Here is a 20,313-nt window from a genome sequence, read left to right as displayed (position 1 = left end):
GACATCCGGAGGAGACACGTTTTGTTAGACTTGATGGGATTCAAGTCAAGGTGGAGATTGTTGAGGGTGACATGAACCCATCTATTTGCTAGTGGGCCCGTGAGGTGGCTTCTCCTAGTTGGCTTTGTAGTAGGAGTATTGTTTCACCGACTCTTTCTCCAAGTCCTCCTAGGTGTAGGAGTTTGAGATTGACTTGGAGAAGGTTTAGTCCACCTTGCTTTTGGATTTCCTTTGACCGACTTTGAGCCTTATAAAAGGCATGCTTCAGCTTGGTTTTAATGTGTGCCAAGCCAAATAGCTTTGTGTGTGCAAAAACGTGAAGCACCAAAGAGAGGAGAAAAAAGAGAAAAAAAGTGAGAGTAAGAAAGAGTGTTTTTCCCTTTTTTGTTATTATTCTCCTTTGGGTAAAGTGAGAATTGGGTGTATTTGGGGCTTTGGGTTTGAGTGGTTTTCTCACCCTGTTACTCTCTTGTACTCATCTTTTGATAGTGAATTTTCTCCGGGTCGTCTCCGCCAGTGGATGTAGGCTTGTTAAGCCGAACCACTTAAATCTTTGTGTCGTGTGTGATTGCCTAATCTTTGTTATTCCGCATTCTTCTTATTTTTCGCATCTCACGGGTCTTGGGAAATATGATTAATTTCCTAACAAAAGTGCAGGCTGGTCGAACTCTACACCCCAAACACAAACAGGATATCCAACAACACCATATATTATATATACAATTGTGTGTGCAAAGAACTCTGATAATTTCCCCTCTTATTGCTACCATCATACAAATTATCGTTATCATACAAATATGATAATTTCGCCTCTTATTGCTTCCCTGCTGCTTTTATTCTGCCTTGGCTTTCACTTCACCAATGCTACCATCACTGGTGATACTATCCGACCAGGCCAATCACTAAACACCTCGGAGACCATTGTATCTGCCAATGGAATGTTCAAACTTGGTTTCTTTTCTCCAGAATACTCGGGAAAGTATTATGTGGGAATATGGTTCTATAATGATTCTGACGGCAAAGTAGTTTGGGTTGCAAACAGGGAGCACCCATTCCCAAATTACTCAGCCGTTCTTACCTTCAACCCGGATGGGAATCTTGTAATATCCGATGGCAGTTTGTTGCGCAGGCTGACTTACACTGCTTCAAGGGGCAACGATACCTATGCCAGGCTATTAGATGCAGGTAATCTTGTACTGACAAACACGGCCTCAGATGTTTTGTGGCAAAGCTTTGACCATCCTACTGATACCATTTTGCCCAGAATGAAGGTTAAAGATGCTAAGACAAGATGGTCATTAACATCATGGCAAAGTGATGAAGAGCGTGCTCCTGGTCTTTTCTCTCTGCAATATCTGGCTTCTCTGAAACAACTAATCATAATGAAGGAGTCTGAACCATACTGGACTAGTCGACTCAGCAGTGCCCTAGCTGATATATTCGTGATTGATGGGGACTACATTAATTTTACTAATAGTTATTCTTCTGAATTTCGAAGAATGGTGTTGCAAGTAACCGGGGACCTTTACCTGCAAAATTTCCAACATTTGGATTTGGATTTGACTGGGTCATTACGTTGTGGGGCTTATGCTTCTTGCGGTGATTTCAGCATATGCAATGAGACTGCTTATTCACCATGTGAGTGTTTGCCAGGATTCGGAGGCTATAGAACCTGTAAGAGACAAACAGATTTGCAGTGCAACCATGTTGTTCAGAAAGATGGGTTTCTTCGCATGTCTAACGTTTTTTTTCCCAGTGTTCCCCATCTGTGGAACGACATTGACAATGCTGCAGAGTGTGAATCAGTTTGCTTGGAATGCTGCGATTGTACCGGTTATGCTTATGATCAAGAGCATCGCTGCCAAGTATGGTTTGGTCCTCTGTTAAATCTGAAATTCTTCTTAGAAAGTGATGCATATAAACAAGACTTCTATCTGAAACTTTCTCTTATGGGCTTGCCTCTCAAAGGTATTTCAGTTATTGCTGTTTTGGTGTCTTCTTCCTCTAATTAGTAAGTTTTCTGATACAATTTTTTGATCTAGGATTAAGGAATTTGAAGGATAGAGGAAACAACCAATTATGGAAAATTGTCATTCCGACAGCATCTCTTGCAGTGGTTGTTACATTGGGCCTTGTTTATTATGTGACGAGGAGAAAGCTCAGAAGGAAGGGTGAGTAAAGAATGGTTCACAACTTTATTTTAGCAATCTATAATTATATCCTTAAACATGTGTTGTTCTAAAAAACAGGGGAAGATTTGTTACTTTTAGATTTGGGCATGACCCAAAAGCTAATAATTCAGAGGATGGAGATAATAGAGAAGTCCAAATGCCATTATTCAGTTTTGCTAGTGTTTCTGCTGCAACTCATAATTTCTCCGCTGCAAATAAGCTTGGAGAGGGTGGTTTTGGACCAGTTTACAAGGTATGCTTCAACGTTCCTAAACGCAATCTTTTGGATATGGAATGTAAATAAAAGGTTAACACTCCGACAGCTAAACCTTGCCATGTTAACAAGCACAAATAGGCACATGCCGCTTTTGTTGCTGTGAAACCTCTCAATATACCAATTAAGATAAACTTTTATTGTGAGTGTGAGTTTACATGAAATCGAATACATATATGAACAAAAATGAAGAGGAAGAAATATATATACAAGCATTTTTTAGCCCTTTTGACAAATAAAGTGCCATTTTACTTTTTGGTGCATGACAAATAAACTATAGTGCATGCAGACACAAATTAGTTGGGAGCCAAAAACTTTTAATATATGTTTGTAGTTGATGTTGAGTATACACATGTAACTGTAAAAGGATTAAGTCTTACATTAGAAAGATATCACAAGTTTGAAAGGTTAATACAACATAATTGTGTCCAAACTCACAAGTTTAAGTTTTTATGTTAAGTGATGTTCTAACTGCTATATTATGATCTCACTTAAAAACTCTTAAGGTGTCAATGCATTGATTTTTCTACGCCCTAGTCGGGAATGTTGGCCTCTAGCTTGGCTCATGGACTAGAGATGCCACAACCACAAAATGTTTTGCATCTGATTCTTCTTTTTCAAAATGAGTTGTTTGTTTTGGAGTTAAAATGGTTTTAATTAATCTTTATCATTGGTAATGGATTTCTTATGAATGTAGCTTACTATTTTTTATTTTTTAGTATTTTTCACAACAAAAAATAATTGCAGGGAATATTGCAATCAGGTGACGAGGTAGCTGTAAAAAGACTTTCAAAAAGATCTGGACAAGGTTGGGAGGAGCTTAAAAATGAAGCAATGCTCATAGCCAAGCTTCAACACAAAAATCTTGTTAGACTTTTGGGTTGTTGCGTTGAATGAGACGAAAAGATACTAGTTTACGAGTATATGCCCAATAAAAGCTTGGATTTCTTCCTCTTTGGTTTGTAATATCTCCCATTTTGATATATCTTTGATTTTTGATTTTTATGGTCCTTTGCATGTGACTCACTTATTGTTAATTTACTTATATATGTAATGCAGATCGAAAGAAGTGCAAGATATTAAACTGGAAGACTCGTGTTGGAGTTATTGAAGGAATTGCTCAAGGACTTCTTTATCTTCATCAATATTCCAGGTTAAGGATTATTCATAGGGACTTGAAGCTTAGCAATATCTTGTTGGACATCGACATGAATCCCAAAATATCAGATTTTGGAATGGCAAGAATATTTGGAGGAAATGAGTCACAAGAAAATACAAATAGGATTGTTGGCACTTAGTAAGTAATATAAAGGGAACTTGAATTATAAAAATGAACATAAGAGTATACATGTGTAGACATACACATAAAACATGCAATTACTAATATATTTAACTTGATGATGGCGTATAGCGGTTACATGTCCCCTGAATATGCTTTGGAAGGCCTATTTTCAATCAAATCCGATGTCTTTAGTTTTGGCGTCTTATTGTTAGAGATTGTGAGTAGTAAGAAGAATACTGATTTTTATCAAAGTGACTCTCTCCATCTTATTGGATATGTGAGTATCTTATTTGCATCTTTTGTTGTAGAAATTGAAAACACTTATTTACTTTGATTCATAGTGGGGAGTTGTTGAACAAATGTGCATTCGTCATTAATTAGTAAATCAAAATTAGTCATTTGTTCTTGAAATTTTAGAGCGCTAAGTAGAGTATAGAAGGTGCTACTAGGCTCAAAAGCTTAAGCTAATAGAAAATTATGTATTTAATCATTAACCATCATTCTAACATTCTCTAATGACTAATAGAAAATTAGTCATTTGTTCTTGAAATTTTAGAGCGCTAAGTAGAGTATAGAAGGTGCTACTAGGCTCAAAAGCTTAAGCTAATAGAAAATTATGTATTTAATCATTAACCATCATTCTAACATTCTCTAATTTTCTTTTTTCTTTGGATTTGAAGGCATGGGAATTATGGACAAATGATAGGGGATTGGACTTGGTGGATCCACTACTGAATGATATAACCTCGATGCAAATAGTATTGAGATATGTTAACATAGCTCTGCTTTGTCTTCAAGCAAGTGCAGCGGATAGACCTACTATGTCTAATGTTGTCGCAATGCTTAGCAATGAAACTGCAGTTCTACCTTATCCCAAGGATCCTGCTTTCTTGAATGTGAGTGGTATGGCAATGGCAAACCCAATAAACAATATGTCACAAATTTGTTCTCTGAATGGTGCAACTATTTCAATAATGAAAGGCCAATAACATTTGAAAATCCGGCCATAAGCATTGTCCTATCCTAGTAAAGCATCGAAAAAAAATTCAAGTTGTTGGCCAGGTCCATAACACTATTCATACTTTTTTTTTTTTTTTTTTTTTTTTTTCCTATTTTGGTCCTTGTTACAACACTGACGAACAAATTGAAAGACTTCTTTGTAAACGTGACTTGTCAATTTTGCGTTAGGGTAACAATTTTTCTTCATAAAAGTAGTGTGATTATTCTATTACATTTGGCCTGTTATTCAAGAAAATGCAGTGAATAAGACTTCATTTGCAGAAAAAGTCTCCTGATCAAGGATGCAGTAGCCACTTCATATCCAAAATGATTATTTATAAGAGAAATGTTATTTTGTATCCTTCTTGCATATTCAGCTGACGTGGCATGTTCAATCCACTCTTAATTTTTTTTTTCTTTTTAATTAAGTTTAATCTAATGGTAGATTGAGCATGCCACGCCAGTTAAGTATGGTGGAAATTAAGATGCAAAATAGTATTTATCTATTCATAATTGAGGCTCTAGGTAATTACTTACACAATCCAATTTGGCTTAATTCACAATTTTTGTGAGACTCACTTGATACAAATATTGTTAGGTTTTATGTTGGCTAATTCAATGTTTAATTTGGGAGTTTGTGCACAGACACACAAGTCCTTCACAATGCATTGTAAGATATCACAAGACTTATAGGAAAGCTCCAATACCACATCGCATGGCCTATCTAGCTATGATACTATTTGTGTCGACCCAGAAAAATGCTCTAGTTATATCTGCGTTATAACCTCAAAAGAATTAGTCAATTTGAAACTTTTCTATAATTCCTTATAAAGCACAGTTTCACGTAGTAACTAAGTAATGTGAGACTTAGCACAAATGACTATCTTTATAAACCACACACTCTGTGTTACACTGAACATCCATCAAAGTCCTAATAACTATGTCATGCATTTTCCCAACAACACTTAATAAATGAACTCTTAGCCTGATCATCACTACTTTCTCATTTTTATTATGAACTCTATAGAGTTTAAAGCAGTGAACATTTGGTAAAGAGATGATATCCTTATCGTGCAACATTGAATTAATGAAATTATCAAAGAAATCTGACAATGAACACAATAAAATCAGGGCTTGATTCTCATCTTCAATTTTAATATCAATATTTTTCAGATATGTAATAATTTTTTTAAATTAATCAAGATGACCATAAAAAGGCGTACATTCCTTCATCTTAAGGGCATATAACCGTTGCTTCAAATAAAATTGGTTAGTGAGAGACTTTTTCATGTACAAATTTTCCAACTTCCTCTAAAGAACAACGACAGTTTCTTCTTTGGTGACTTCTCTCGAGACTTCATCACATCGACACAACAAAATTGCATTGTAAGCTTTTTTTTTTTTTTTTTTTTTCAAGTTTCGCAATTTCTTCCTTTGATAATGTTGATGTTGCATCGCCATCTAAAATCTTTCCCAAACCTTGTTTTCGAAACAAAACACACATTTTAATGCACCTAAGACTGAAACTATATATATTATGAACTTTAAACTTTCAACTTTCAACTTTGCAGTAATCATCTTGAAAAAAAAAACCTCAAGATGTAATATCAATTTGTTGTGACAATATTTCGGATAACAAAGAAGTAGGAAAGAACATAATAAAATAAGCCCACACATTCTCGATCTCCGTCATGTTTGACGTTCTCAAATGCAGGTTTTGTCTAAAGCAAGAATGGGAAAAAAGCAGATCTCTTCTCAGCTGTTATTGGTCAGGCAAGGCGACAAGGATTTGGGTTGTTTAGTGTAAAATCTCGAAAAAGATTAAACGGTAATCATGAAAGATTGAAGGAATCTTCATATTTTTGACTTGGTAAACCACCGTGGAATGTCATCCATTTCTCAATACCCGGTTTGTTTGTTGAACCCTGATTTTTCTCTCATTTTCTTATTTTTATTATTTTTATTGGATTCGTGAAGTTCGTGGGACTTATATCATATATATATATATATATATATATATATTCAATGGTAGTTTTGAAAAATAAGAAAATGGGAGAAGAACTGGAAAAAAAAAACAAAAAGAAGCGCATTTGAATATACATCAAATTTCCTTGTCTCCTAATTTAGTTATAATTCTTTTGGACTTTTTTTCTCATACTAAATCTTTTACTAATAGAAGATTACTAAACTAATGTATAGCTCATTTATGGCTAAACAAAAAATAATAATAATTAATTAAGAGAAATGTAATGAGTACTAATGAATGAGCTACACATTAGTTTAGTAACCATTTGTTAATAAAAAATTTTATGCCTCTAACATTTCTCTTACTGTGAAACTCTCTCCTCTCCGGTCCGATCCTCTGTTAAACTTTTTTGGACTCTCATTTCTAATCAAATTTATATTAAACTATTAAATTTAGTGCAATCAAATATACTCTAACACTATTTTTTTTAAAAAAGGATAATTTTAAATTAAATTAGATGAGTAAGGTTTAACCTTCTTCATGACTATGCAAAATTTGTTAATAGACTCAAGAATCTACACCTCCTGGAAAATTTGCTGATAGACTACTGTGTGCAAGTTTTGATGAAACTATAATTTTTTTTTCTAAGTTGTAACCCTTACTGTTTTTCTTGTTCACCACAATCCTACGCTGTATCATAACCTTTATGATGAAACTAGAAACAATTTCTAAGTTGTAAGCTTGTCAAGTTTTTTCTTCCCACTTTGTTTTTGGTACTCTTACGGGACCTATGCAAAGCCAGTGATCCTTTTTTTTTTTTTTTTTTAGGATGCAAGTGAGAAATGGAGTGCAAAATGAGGGGTTAATTGTTTAGCAACAGGGGATAATATAATCTTAAAAAAAACAGAGACAAAACAGAGCCTTAGGCGATTCCATTTCAAATTTTATTGACAGGCAGTAAAATTCACATCAAAGATCAAAAGCTTCAGCAGATAATGGAAAGCAATACTTGGGTAAATGCAACCAGAACTTGTTCAATCCACCGCATAGCAAAGAACCGAATAAAATAAGCCGATCATAGGACACCAAAATTGACCCCAAAAGAAAAAGAAAAAGCCTCCTCTAAATTCTCTCTGGGGTGTTTGACGTGCAAATTTTAATTGCAAAGGATCTCTTCCCACGCTTAGTGGGAAAGGCAGATCTCTTCCCACTTTTAGTGGTGAGGTAAGGCGTCGGATTTAGGTGGCTTGAAAAGGATTAAAGGTACTGATTAAAGATTATTGGCATGATCATCTTTTTGACTCATGAAAAATTATTTGGAATGGAGAGTCCAAACAACACGGGTTTTAGAGAATGAATTTTATTTTTTGTATTAGTTAATTTTATGCATTGTAACAATAAGTAATTAATTATTAGTTTGTGGGAGTAGAGTAGTACTAGTCTTTGTTGATTAATTGGAAAAAGAGTGAAACTCGGCAGAAAACCATATTGAAATGCCAATGTAACAATTGGGAGAGTGGAAACAACACGGTTTTTAGAAAGTGGGCGGAAACAATAATTTCTACCTTTGACGAGTGGAAATCTAACGAGGAGAAAGTTGAAAGCATTTTTCATAGGAAAGCTCATGAGAAAGTGGAGCCTGGTCGAACTCTAAATTAATCCAAAACATGATATCCAACAACATTAACACCATATATTATTATATAGACAATTGTGTGTGTGTGCAAAGAAAGAGCAATGCAGAGCTGCCTCATTAATTATTATACAAATATGAGGCCTATAATAATTTCTCCTCTCATTGCTTCCCTGACGCTTTTATTCTGCCTTGCTTTGCACTTCACCAATATTAATGCTACCTTCATCACCGACAGTGATACTATCCAACCAGGCCAATCACTAAACACCTCGGAGTACTATCTGCAAACGGAATGTACAAACTTGGTTTCTTTCCAACAGAAAAAAGGGCAAAGTATTACGTGGCTATATTCATCACAAATACTAGTGAAAATGTAGTTTGGGTTCAAACAGGGAGCACCCATTCCCAAATCCCTCTGCTCTTCTTACCATGGACCCGGATGGGAATCTTGTAATATCCGATGGCGGATTATTGTTGCACCTGGTGACTAACACTAATTCAAGGGGCAACGATGCCTATGCCAAGCTATTAGATACAGGTAATCTTATACTCACAAACAGGGCCTTGGATGTTTTGTGGCAAAGCTTTGACTATCCTACTGATATTCTTTTGCCCGGAATGAAGCTTAAAGATGCAGCTAAGACAGGATGGTCATTAACATCATGGAAAAGTGATGAAGACCCTGCTCCTGGTCGTTTCTCTCTGCAATATCTTGCTTCTCGGAAAGAAGTAATCTTAAAGGAGGGGTCGGAACCATACTGGACTAGTTCTCAGGGGTGTTCTAGCTGGTATATTCGTAATTGATGGGGACTACATTGCTTGGCATAGTAAGAAATCCTTTGAAACTAGAACATTAGTGTTGGATTCAAACGGTCAGCTTCTGGTGCAGACATGGATGGAAGGTGACCAAGGTTGGTCCTCGCAACTGATAACGACTTGTGGGGCTTATCCTGTCTGCGACGTTTCCAGCATATGCAACGAGACTGCAGACGCAGATTCTAGATGTTACTGTTTGCCAGGATTCAAAAGAGAATCCGCGTTCGCTGGATGTAAGAGAAAAACTGATTCGCAGTGCAGAGATAATAATATTAATGTTCAGAAAGATTGGTTTCTTCGAATTCCTCAAGTTTATTTGCCCAGGTATCCCCTGCGGTTGCACGTTGGCAAGGCTTCAGAGTGCGAATCGGCTTGCTTCAACAACTGCTTTTGTACTGGTTATGCTTATGACCAAGAGCATCGCTGTCTGGTATGGGATGGCCCTCTTTTAAATCTGAAGCATTTCTCATCAGATAATTTATATGAAACAGAGTTCTATCTCAAACTTGCTCCTCCGGAATTTACCAAAGGTTAGAAAAATACAACAACATGTTAGTTTTTGTTCACTATTATATATTGCTGTTCTTGTGTTATCTGTTAGGAGATCAGAAACATCAAGGGGTCAAAAAAAAAAAAAAATAATGATATTGTAATTAATCATATTTAAGGAAATACATGATAAGAAAATATCTATGTATTAAGAGTTTTTTTTTTTTTTTTTGAAAGAAATATGATGATTATCATTGATAAAATAACTGAGGTAGAGCATAAGACTCCATCAACAATCAAAAGATAGAGCAACTTGCTCCATCAAAATAATGTCACCAATGATCCCTCCAAAACCTATCACTAATATTATATTCTTAACAGCCAAATATATCAAAAAAGACTAGAACATGAATGATAAGTCAATGAACTCAAAAGAGTTCCAAATGCATATCGCGGCTTTGCGGTGGTGTTTGAGGTCACCAAATGCAAGGGGGACAAGTAAGGTGTGGCGTGTAAAAGCGGGTAGTCACATCGATTGGAGCATTGGATATGTTGGATTGGACATCAACATATATCCAATCCAAGAAATAAAAAAGTTAGGCCGCGGGGCCTTAATGTCCTCAAGTCATACACGGTTCCAATTAAACCGTGTATGACTTGAGGCCGATCCAAGAAATGTCAGCGTAAGTTGGCTAGAGGCCGATGCAAGAAATGTCGCGTGTGGAAAATCAAACGATCGAGAAAGTAAAAAGGCTACAGTACGGTCCACATTTTTTATAGGAAATCTCGTGAGAAAGTGCTGGCTGGTAGAACTCTAAACCCCGAACACTAACAGGATCCAATTCACCATACTTGTGCAAAGAGCAGTACTATGCTGCCAGATTCAAACATGAGCCGTAGAATTTCGCCTCTTATTGCTTCCCTCCCGCTTTTATTCTGCCTTGCTTTGCACTTCACCAATGCTACCTTCTTCTCTGATGTTGATACTGATACTATCCTGCCAGGTCAATCTCTAAACACCTCGTACTCCATTGTATCTGCCGAAAGAAGGTTCGGACTTGCTTTCTTTTCTCCAGAAAACTCGACCAAGCATTACGTGGTTATATATAAGTTTACATATTGGTACGTGTCATACGACGATATAGTTTGGGTTGCAAACAGGGAGCACCCATTCCCAAATTCCTCTGCTATTCTTACCTTCAACCGGGATGGGAATCTTGTAATATCCGATGGCAGTTTGTTGGTCGTTGTGACAAACACTTCCGGTGGCAACGATACCTATGCCAAGCTATTAGATACAGGTAATCTTATACTTACAAACAGGGCCACACATATTTTGTGGCAAAGCTTTGACTATCCTACTCATACTCTTTTGCCTGGAATGAAGCTTAAATATGGTAAGACAGGATGGTCATTAATAACATCATGGAAAAGTGAAGAAGACCCAGCTCCTGGTCTTTTCTCTCTGCAATATCTGGGTTCGCGGAAAGAATTAATCTTAATGAAGAGGTCTGAACAATACTGGAGTAGTCCACTCATTGATCACCTTGCTTATATATTCGTGATTGATGGGGACTTCTTTAATTGGCCTATTACTAACTACACCAATGATATTAGAAGAATACGGTTGGATATATCCGGGAACCTTCTGCTGCAGACATGGATGAAAAGTAGCTATTGGTTCTCGTTCTGTTTGCACTACAACAATAATATTAATTGTACCACCACTGATACAATCCGACCAGGCCAATCACAAAGCACATCGGAGACCATTGTATCTGCCAATGGAAGGTACCAACTTGGTTTCTTTTCTCCAGAAGACTCGAGAGAGTATTATTACGTGGGAATACGGAACTCTAATGTTTCTGGAGCCAACGTAGTTTGGGTTGCAAACAGGGAGGACTCATTCCTAAATTCCTCTGCCGTTCTTACCTTGGACCCGGATGGGAATCTTGTAATATCCGATGGCAGTTTGTTGCACGTTCTGACTAACACTACTTCAGGTGGCAACGATACGTATGCCAGGCTATTAGATACAGGTAATCTTGTGCTGAGGAACAGAGCCTCAGATGTTTTGTGGCAAAGCTTTGACCATCCTACTGACAGTATTTTTCCCGGAATGAAGCTTTTAGATGCTAAGACAGGATGGTCATTAACATCATGGAAAAGTGATGAAGACCCTGCACCTGGTCTTTTCTCTCTGCAATATCTGGGTTCTCGGAAAGAACTAATCTTAAGGAAGGGGTCTGAACCACACTGGACGAGTCCAATCATTGGTAAGCTAGCTGATATATTCGTGATTGATGGGGAAAACATTATTTTTACTAATAAGTATCCTTCGGAATTTGTAAGAGTGGCGTTGCAAATAACCGGGGAGCTTCAGCTGCAAAGGTCAGACAATTTTCAATATTTGGATTTGTCTGGATCATTACGGTGTGGGTCTTATGCTTTCTGCCGTGAATTCAGCATATGCGATGAGACAGCCAATGAGCCATGTGATTGTTTGTCAGGATTCAAACCTTATGCTCAAGGATGTGAGAGAGAAACAGATTTACAGTGCAGCGATGTTGTGCAGAAACATGGGTTTCTGAACATGTCTAAAGTTTATTTGCCTACTAATCCCCAGCAGTTGCAGTACGTTGGCAATGCTTTAGAGTGCGAATCAGCTTGCTTGATAAACTGCAATTGTACAGGTTATGCTTATGATCAAGAGCATGGCTGCCTAGTATGGGAAGGTCCTCTGTTAAATCTGAAACAATTCTCAGAAAATAACCCATATAAACAAGACTTCTATCTCAAACTTGCTCGTCAGGACTTGCTTCCAAAAGGTATTTCAGTTATTGCCTATTGGTGACTACTATTTCTGTCATGTCCTTTTCTTCCTCTAATTAATAAGTTCTTTGACTCTGGCTGAATTTTTTTGAAGAGATACCTCTAGGCATTGCCAATTTATATATCACTTTATTATATATTTCTCTGATTTCCTTTTGCAGACACAAACTCAACGAATGGAACTGTAACAGATCCAGGATTTAAGAATATGAAGGATACAGGAAATAACCAATTAAGGAAAATTGTCATTCCGACAGCATCTATTGCAGTGGTTGTTACATTGGGCCTTCTCGTTTATTATGTGACGAGGAGAAAGCTCAGAAGGAAGGGTGAGTAAATAATGGTTCACAACGTTATTTTAGCAATCTACATATATATATATATATATATATATATCCTTAAACCTGTGTTGTTCTAAAATGTAGGGGAGGATTTGTTACTTTTAGATTTGGGTATGACCCAAAAGGCTAATAGTTCAGAGGATGGAGATAGTAGAAAAAGAGAAGTCCAAATGCCATTATTCAATTTTTCAAGTGTTTCTGCTGCCACTGATAATTTCTCAGCTGCAAATAAGCTCGGAGAGGGTGGTTTTGGACCTGTTTATAAGGTATGGTTCAACGTCCCTAAACGCAATGCTTTGGATATGGAATTTAAATAAAAGGTTAACACTTTGACAGCTAAACCTTGCCATGTTAACAAGCACAAGCAGGCACATGCCACTTTTGTTGCTGTGTATGGTGTGAAACCACTCAATATACCAATTCAGATAAACTTTTATTGTGTGTTAGTTTACATGAAATCGGATACATATATATATGAACAAAAATAAAGAGGAAGAAATATATATATACAAGCATTTTTGGGTGCATTTTTTACCCCTTTTGACAAATAAAGTGCCGTTATACTTCTTGGTGCATGACAAGTAAACTATAGTGCATGGCAGCCACAAATTAGTTGGTAATTTTGGCATTAAAAGTTTTTCTGCTAAGGAGCCAAACACTTTTAATATATGTTTGTAGTTGATGTTGAGTATACACATGTGAATGTAAAAGGATTAAGTCTCACATTAGATTGAGTGGTTAATACAACATAATTGTGTCTAAACTCACAAGTTTAAGCTTTTGTGTTTAGTGATGTTCTAACATGCTATATTATGATCTCACTTAAAGACTCTTAAGGTGTCAATGCATTGATTTTTCTATGCCCGAATCTGGAATGTTGGCCTCTAGCTTGGCTCATGGACTAGAGATTCCATAACCACAAAATGTTTTGCATCTGATTCTTGTTTCTCAAAACGGGTTGTTTGTTTTAGAGTTAAAAGTTTAGTCTTTATCATTGGTAATGGATTTCTTATGAATGTAGCTTACTATTTTTTTTTTTTTTTTTTAAGTATTTTTCACAACAAAAAATAATTGCAGGGAATATTACTAAAAGGTGATGAGGTAGCTGTAAAAAGACTTTCAAAAAGATCTGGACAAGGTTGGGAGGAGCTTAAAAATGAAGCAATGCTCATAGCCAAGCTTCAACACAAGAATCTTGTTAGACTTTTGGGCTGTTGCATTGAACGAGATGAAAAGATATTAGTTTACGAGTATATGCCCAATAAAAGCTTGGATTTCTTCCTCTTTGGTTTGTAATATCTCCCATTTTGATATATATATATATATATATATATATATATATATATATATATATATCTTTGATTTTTATGTTCTTTTGCATGTGTCTCACTGATTGTTAATTTACTCATATATGTTAAGCAGACGAAGAGAAACGCAAGATATTAGATTGGAGGACTCGTGTTGGAGTCATTGAAGGAATTGCTCAAGGACTTCTTTATCTGCATCAGTATTCCAGGTTAAGGATTATTCATAGAGACTTGAAGCCCAGCAATATCTTGCTGGACATCAATATGAATTCCAAAATATCAGATTTTGGAATGGCAAGAATATTTGGAGGAAATGAGTCACAAGCAAATACAAATAGAATTGTTGGCACTTAGTAAGTAATATGAAGGGGACTTCTGAATTATAAAAATGAACATAATAGTATACATGTACAGACATACACATAAAACATGCAATTACTAATACATTTAACTTGATGATGGTGTACAGCGGTTATATGTCTCCTGAATATGCTTTGGAAGGTCTATTTTCAATCAAATCCGACGTCTTTAGTTTTGGCGTCTTATTGTTAGAGATTGTGAGTGGCAAGAAGAATACTGGTTTTTATCAAAGTGACTGTCTGCATCTTATTGGATATGTAAGTATCTTATTTGCATCTTTTGTTGTAGAAATTGAAAACACTTATTTACTTTGATTCATAGCGGGGAATCGTTGAACAAATGTGCATTTATCATTAATTATTAAAAAAAAAAAAATAGTCATTTGTTCTTGAAATTTTAGAACCCTAAGTAGAGTATAGAAGGTGCTAAGCTCAAATTAATAGAAAATTATATATATTTAATCATTAACCATCATTCTAACATCCTCTAATTTTTCTTTTTCTTTGGATTTTAAGGCATGGGAATTATGGACAAGTGATAGGGGATTGGACTTGGTGGATCCACTGCTTGATGATATATCCTCTATGCAGATGGTATTGAGATATGTTAACATAGCTCTGCTTTGTCTTCAAGCAAATGCAGCGGATAGACCTACTATGTCTGATGTTGTCGCAATGCTTAACAATGAAACTGCAGCTCTACCTTATCCCAAGGAACCTGCTTTCTTAAATGTGAGTGGTACAGCGATGGCAAACCCAGTTAACAATAGGCCACAAATATGTTCTCTAAATGGCACAACTATTTCAGTTATGGAAGGCCGATAACATTTGAAAATCCGGCCATAAGCATTGTGCTATCCTAGTAAACCAACAAAAAAACATTATTCATACATTTTTTTTTTTCCTGTTTTATCTGAAACCCCAATTAACAGAGTCAGCTGGGTATTGTATCTTTTGGGTCTTTAGCCACATAATGTGGTAGTACGGTTCTGATATGTATCATGAAAACAACCACTCGCAATTGGCATTCAAAGAAGATCCATTGACCAACAAATGGATGCATTTTGTTGTTGTTCTTATTATATAGTCGGTAGATATTAGTTTGCTTCTCTGCACAGGAGCCAAGTTAGCGTGCCTGTAATGAAATTAGAAGTGTTTATAGCAATTATTTCTGCAACATTTCAGCAGTAATATTCTGGTAATAATATAGATTACCAGAATAATATAGATTTTTTATTATATATTCTGGTAATAAGACAGATTTTTATTTTTTCCTGGTCAAATGAGGAAAGGGTTAAAGAGAGGGGGGTAATAATGTGAATGAAAAGGTGTGAGAATTTTGATTTTTAATGGGTTGAATTAACCATAATTCCCACAATCAATTCTATAAACACCCATAATGGGAATAACGAACCTATAAATTTAGAAGAGGTCCAATGAATAGATTGTTGATTCTCAAATCCATTTTGAATAGGGAGCTAAATATTTATTTGGACCGTATCACTAAGTTGATGTCTCTGTCTAACATTATGAACAACAATTTTAACATCATCATATTGTGAAACAATTATGTGTATACTACCATTTGCTTGCGCAGTTGCTACAACTTGGTGGAAATCTTACTATTTTCTTTTGTGGGATTCTGATATCACACTATGATAGTGAGAGGCCTTATTGTGATGAAGAGAAAATGTTTGATAAAAAGTTGAATATAGCACTTGTAACAGTTTTTACTGGTTACTGTATTGATTTCAATGGTGTATTGAACGAATGATTGCAAATGAATGAAATTCTATCTTATATTTTATTTTAAAATATTTTATTGTAAATCCTTCTTTCTTTCTCTGTTTCCGTTTATCTCATTTATCTTATATTTTGTTTTAAAATAATTACTTTATGAGCTAGTTTCAATTCTCTGATAATAAGGTTAATTGTTCATTGAGCTGTGGCTATTTAAGTTTCATTTTTGAGAACTGCTCAGAATGTATTTTGATCATTGATTACCTCTACCAGGATTGAGGTACTTGGAGCAGCAAGTATGGCCATCTTGGCTTGAGCTGAAAATAAATTGTGCTTTCTGCACAAATTAAGTCAATAGAACATTTCAGTGAACTGTAAAATAAGGCCTCCTTGATGTGGGTTAGTTCCTATAGTTCAGAGTAATGGTTAAAGAAAATAAATAATAATATGTTTGCAAGTGAAGGTGACATTATAAGCCAAACTTGATCAGATACAGTTCCAAGACTGAGCAACTATAATAAGCAGGGCAAATAAGCTGAAAATAAATAATGTTCTATGCTCATGATTTGGATTACTAACTAGAATTAGAGTTGCGGTTGAGTGAAAGAACATTTCAATTTAACAATAAAGAGATGGTGGCCTTAGCTTAAGCTGTCAGACTGGACAGGGACCCTGAAGGCAGCACCTAGACATCAGTTCTTTGTGTGTATCTTCCAGCTCATTCTTCCTGCTTTTTGCACCTGTTAATAATTCCTCCCCAGAGTATCTTGCATATCCAAAGCCCAAAACAGGCCATCTGGAAATTACCGTGAATTATGTCAACTTCTGAGATGCTTATTAGTTTATGCATTCTTCCTTATATCTTTGCATTAATGAATGCCAATAACTAATTATGTCTATTTTGGTGAGAAAATCATATCTTAAAACTTCATTGCAGGCTGGACTTGTGACAGCATATGTTCTTAAAACCTTATACTTCGGAAGGTAAGTACTCGTTTCATTAAAGATCTCAAGTACTTTCTGTAGTGGTGGTAATGTGAATGTCAGAGTTCATTACTTCTTTATATCTGGAGGTGAGAAAAGTGGAGTTTGGGGTGCCACCTTTACGAATCTGCCTTTTTATCTGCTTACAGACATTCAAGCGTCCGAGAAATTGCTCTGATGGTTTTAATGGCGTATTTCTCCTACATGTTGGCAGAGGTAATGACATGTACTTGAGAGTTGAGAGGTCCATTCAATTGTTAATTCTCAAATCCATTTTGAATAGGGAGCTAAATATATATTTGGACCATATCACCGATTTGATATGAACAAGTAATTTTTTCAAGTAACATCAACATAGAAAGTTGAGTTATTAAGCACCAAACAACTGCTGTGATGGGGCTTTTTATCTGACTGAGTGACAGAGAGAAAAAGATGTGAGAAGAAGGAAACCAAAATCCGCATCATGCAAGTGATGATCTTGAACTTCTTTTAATATGTACAACACTGACTTGTTTTAACTACAATTTTGGCATGGTCATATTGTGAAACAATAATGTGTATACTATCATTTATTTGTGCAGTTGCTACAACTCAGTGGAATTCTTACAGTTTTCTTTTGTGGGATTCTGATGTCACACTATGCGTGGCATAATTTTAGTGAGAGTTCAAGAATCACGACGAGGCATGCGTGAAGGAATTGTTTTGGATTTTAGTGACATTAAAAAGTCATAACTGATTATGCTCTCTACTTGGTTTATTGCCTCCTCTCTGCAGGCATGTGTTTGCTACAATGACATTTATTGCAGAAACATTCATATTTCTCTATGTGGGAATGGATGCTCTTGACACTGAAATATGGAGAATGACCAAATTAAGGTGCTATTTCTCTCCTACTACAGTCCAACTCTGTCATATTTCAGTAAGTTATTGACAAAAGTTCAGATCATCCAATTTAGTTTTAAGTTGCCGTATACTGACATGGATGTGCATGGTCTACCTTCATGTACACCATATGTGCTTCAGAAAAAAAGTCCTAATTCTTTTGATTCAATAAAAATGCAATTGGGAAAATTATAACTTCTTGAGACATTTTTCACGGTATTTAAATCAGTCAAATGCTTTTTTGTGATCATATGACAGACAGAGACTTTCAGTGGTATTAAAAATGGTAAGGAATGGCCAGTCTGAGGCTCATATCTTCTGGCTGTTACTTGCAAATTCTTATCATGGCATATGATTTAATGTTCTCTCTTTCTCTCTCTCACACATTCGAATCGAATCTTCAACTTTTGTTTTAAGAAAATTTGGCTAACTTTGCGCTTTGTTTTTAGGGATCTCAAAAATATTAGTCAAGTATGAAGTATAATGCGACCTTTGGCATGAATATGGTTTAAATTTACATATAACGCTTAGGAGTATGAGTTTGAGTCTCTGACATAACAACCTTGTTCTCTCTAATAGCTGCATGTGTCTTTATCTAAATTATGCATTCTCTTACAGATTTTTGTTCATTGCAGCTTTGGAACTTCAATGGGCATCTGTAGTACCTTAATCTTACTAATCTTGCTTGGACGCGCTGCATTTGTATTCCCACTCTCTACTCTTTCCAATTACATGAATAGAAAAGCAGAGAGAACACCAGTGATCACATTTAAACACCAGCTTAGTATTGCCATGATAACTTTTATGCATACTGCGAGGGAAGGTAGTTACACACTTTCATGGCCTATGGATTTTAAAATTTCTATTTATGTAGCTAATCATTTGGTGGGCCGGGCTTATGAGAGGGGCAGTCTCTATTGCATTGGCTTTTAAACAGGCATGCATTTTCTGTTCATCATAATTCAAATCAGTTTGTTAGAGATGATAATCCAACATATTGTATAGACAATTTTACAATTTGGTAGAAATTCTGCATGAATTAATCTCTCTTGGTTTGTGAAGTTCAGGTATTCTGGCGTTACATTGGATCCAATCAATATTGCAACAATGATTACCGACACCATTACCGTAGTCCTCTTCAGTACACTGGTATGTTGGTCTCTGTCTTCAAGTGGGTTTCCTTTTACAATGAAGACACAAGTCTCATTACAACCATTATATATCATGCAATTGTTAGTGATACATTGCAGGAATTTTTTTACCTGCAAAGATTTCATGGTATGTTTTATATATACTTGCAGGTGTTTGATTTTCTAACAAAGCCGCCGCTAATAAGCTATCTGCTTCCCCACCAAGAAACTATCAAAATCAGTCATCGAGAATCAGTTCCTCCAAAAGAGGACTTGGATGTTCCTTTGCTCTCTGTTGAAGAATCTTTGGGAACCAACATGAGCCGTGCAAAGGATAGTTTGTCCCGGCTGATAGAAAGGCCTGTATTCACTATACATTCCTACTGGAGGAAGTTTGATGATGCCTACATGAGACCCATATTTGGAGGGCCCCCCGTTAGCACTCCGATGCACTGTTAAACAAATGACAGCAAGTCTACAAGACGGCAGCGAGGAACCGGGATAGCCTAACGGTAAATCGGGAATAGGCAGATTACTTGCTGTGCATTTAATGTACAGGACATGCACAAGGTGAAGATAGGTCTGCTTTTCATCAAACTATGCAAAATACGCTGAAGTTTTGAAGCAGCAGTATCATAATCAATTAGATGAGTAAGGTTTAACCTTCTTCATGACTACGCAAAATTTGATAATAGACTAAAGATTCTACACCTCCTGGAAAATTTGCTGATAGACTTATGTGTGTAATTTTTTATGAAACTAGAAATTTATTTTATCCAAGTTGTAACCTTTTTGATGAAACTAGTAACTTTTTCCAAGTTGTAAGCTTGTCAAGTTTTTTCTTCGCACATGTTTTTGGTGCTCTTACGGGAACTATGCAAAGCCAGTAATCCATTTTTTCTTAGGATGCAAGTGAGAAATGGAGTGCAAAATGAGGGGTTGATTGTTTAGCAACAGGGGATAATATAGCTTTAAAAAAAACATAGACAAAACAGACCCTTAGGTGATTCCATCTCAAATTTTCTTGACAGGCAGTAAAATTCACATCAAAGATCAAAAGCTTCAGTGGATAATTGAAAGAAATACTTGGGCAGATGCAACTATA

General features: G+C 35.9%; 1 protein-coding gene across 1 annotated transcript in view; it reads left to right on the top strand.

The window, feature by feature from the left end:
• Window positions 1-17,104: 17,104 nt before the first annotated feature.
• The window catches only part of LOC132174582 (G-type lectin S-receptor-like serine/threonine-protein kinase At1g11330), a 5,594-nt gene continuing 2,385 nt past the window's right edge, over window positions 17,105-20,313 (top strand). The window contains exons 1-9 of the mRNA XM_059586217.1: window positions 17,105-17,196; window positions 17,346-17,412; window positions 17,778-17,878; window positions 17,971-18,072; window positions 18,714-18,837; window positions 18,953-19,015; window positions 19,141-19,227; window positions 19,380-19,643; window positions 19,767-19,788. Of these exons, the coding sequence (XP_059442200.1) occupies window positions 17,105-17,196; window positions 17,346-17,412; window positions 17,778-17,878; window positions 17,971-18,072; window positions 18,714-18,837; window positions 18,953-19,015; window positions 19,141-19,227; window positions 19,380-19,643; window positions 19,767-19,788 (922 nt within the window). The remainder of the gene's footprint in view (window positions 17,197-17,345; window positions 17,413-17,777; window positions 17,879-17,970; window positions 18,073-18,713; window positions 18,838-18,952; window positions 19,016-19,140; window positions 19,228-19,379; window positions 19,644-19,766; window positions 19,789-20,313) is intronic.

The sequence above is a fragment of the Corylus avellana genome, chromosome ca3, assembly GCF_901000735.1.
Source record: "Corylus avellana chromosome ca3, CavTom2PMs-1.0".
In the NCBI taxonomy this organism is placed as follows: domain Eukaryota; kingdom Viridiplantae; phylum Streptophyta; class Magnoliopsida; order Fagales; family Betulaceae; genus Corylus; species Corylus avellana.
The sequence above is the reverse complement of the archived record's forward strand: the minus strand, read 5'-3'. Positions and strand labels throughout refer to the sequence as shown.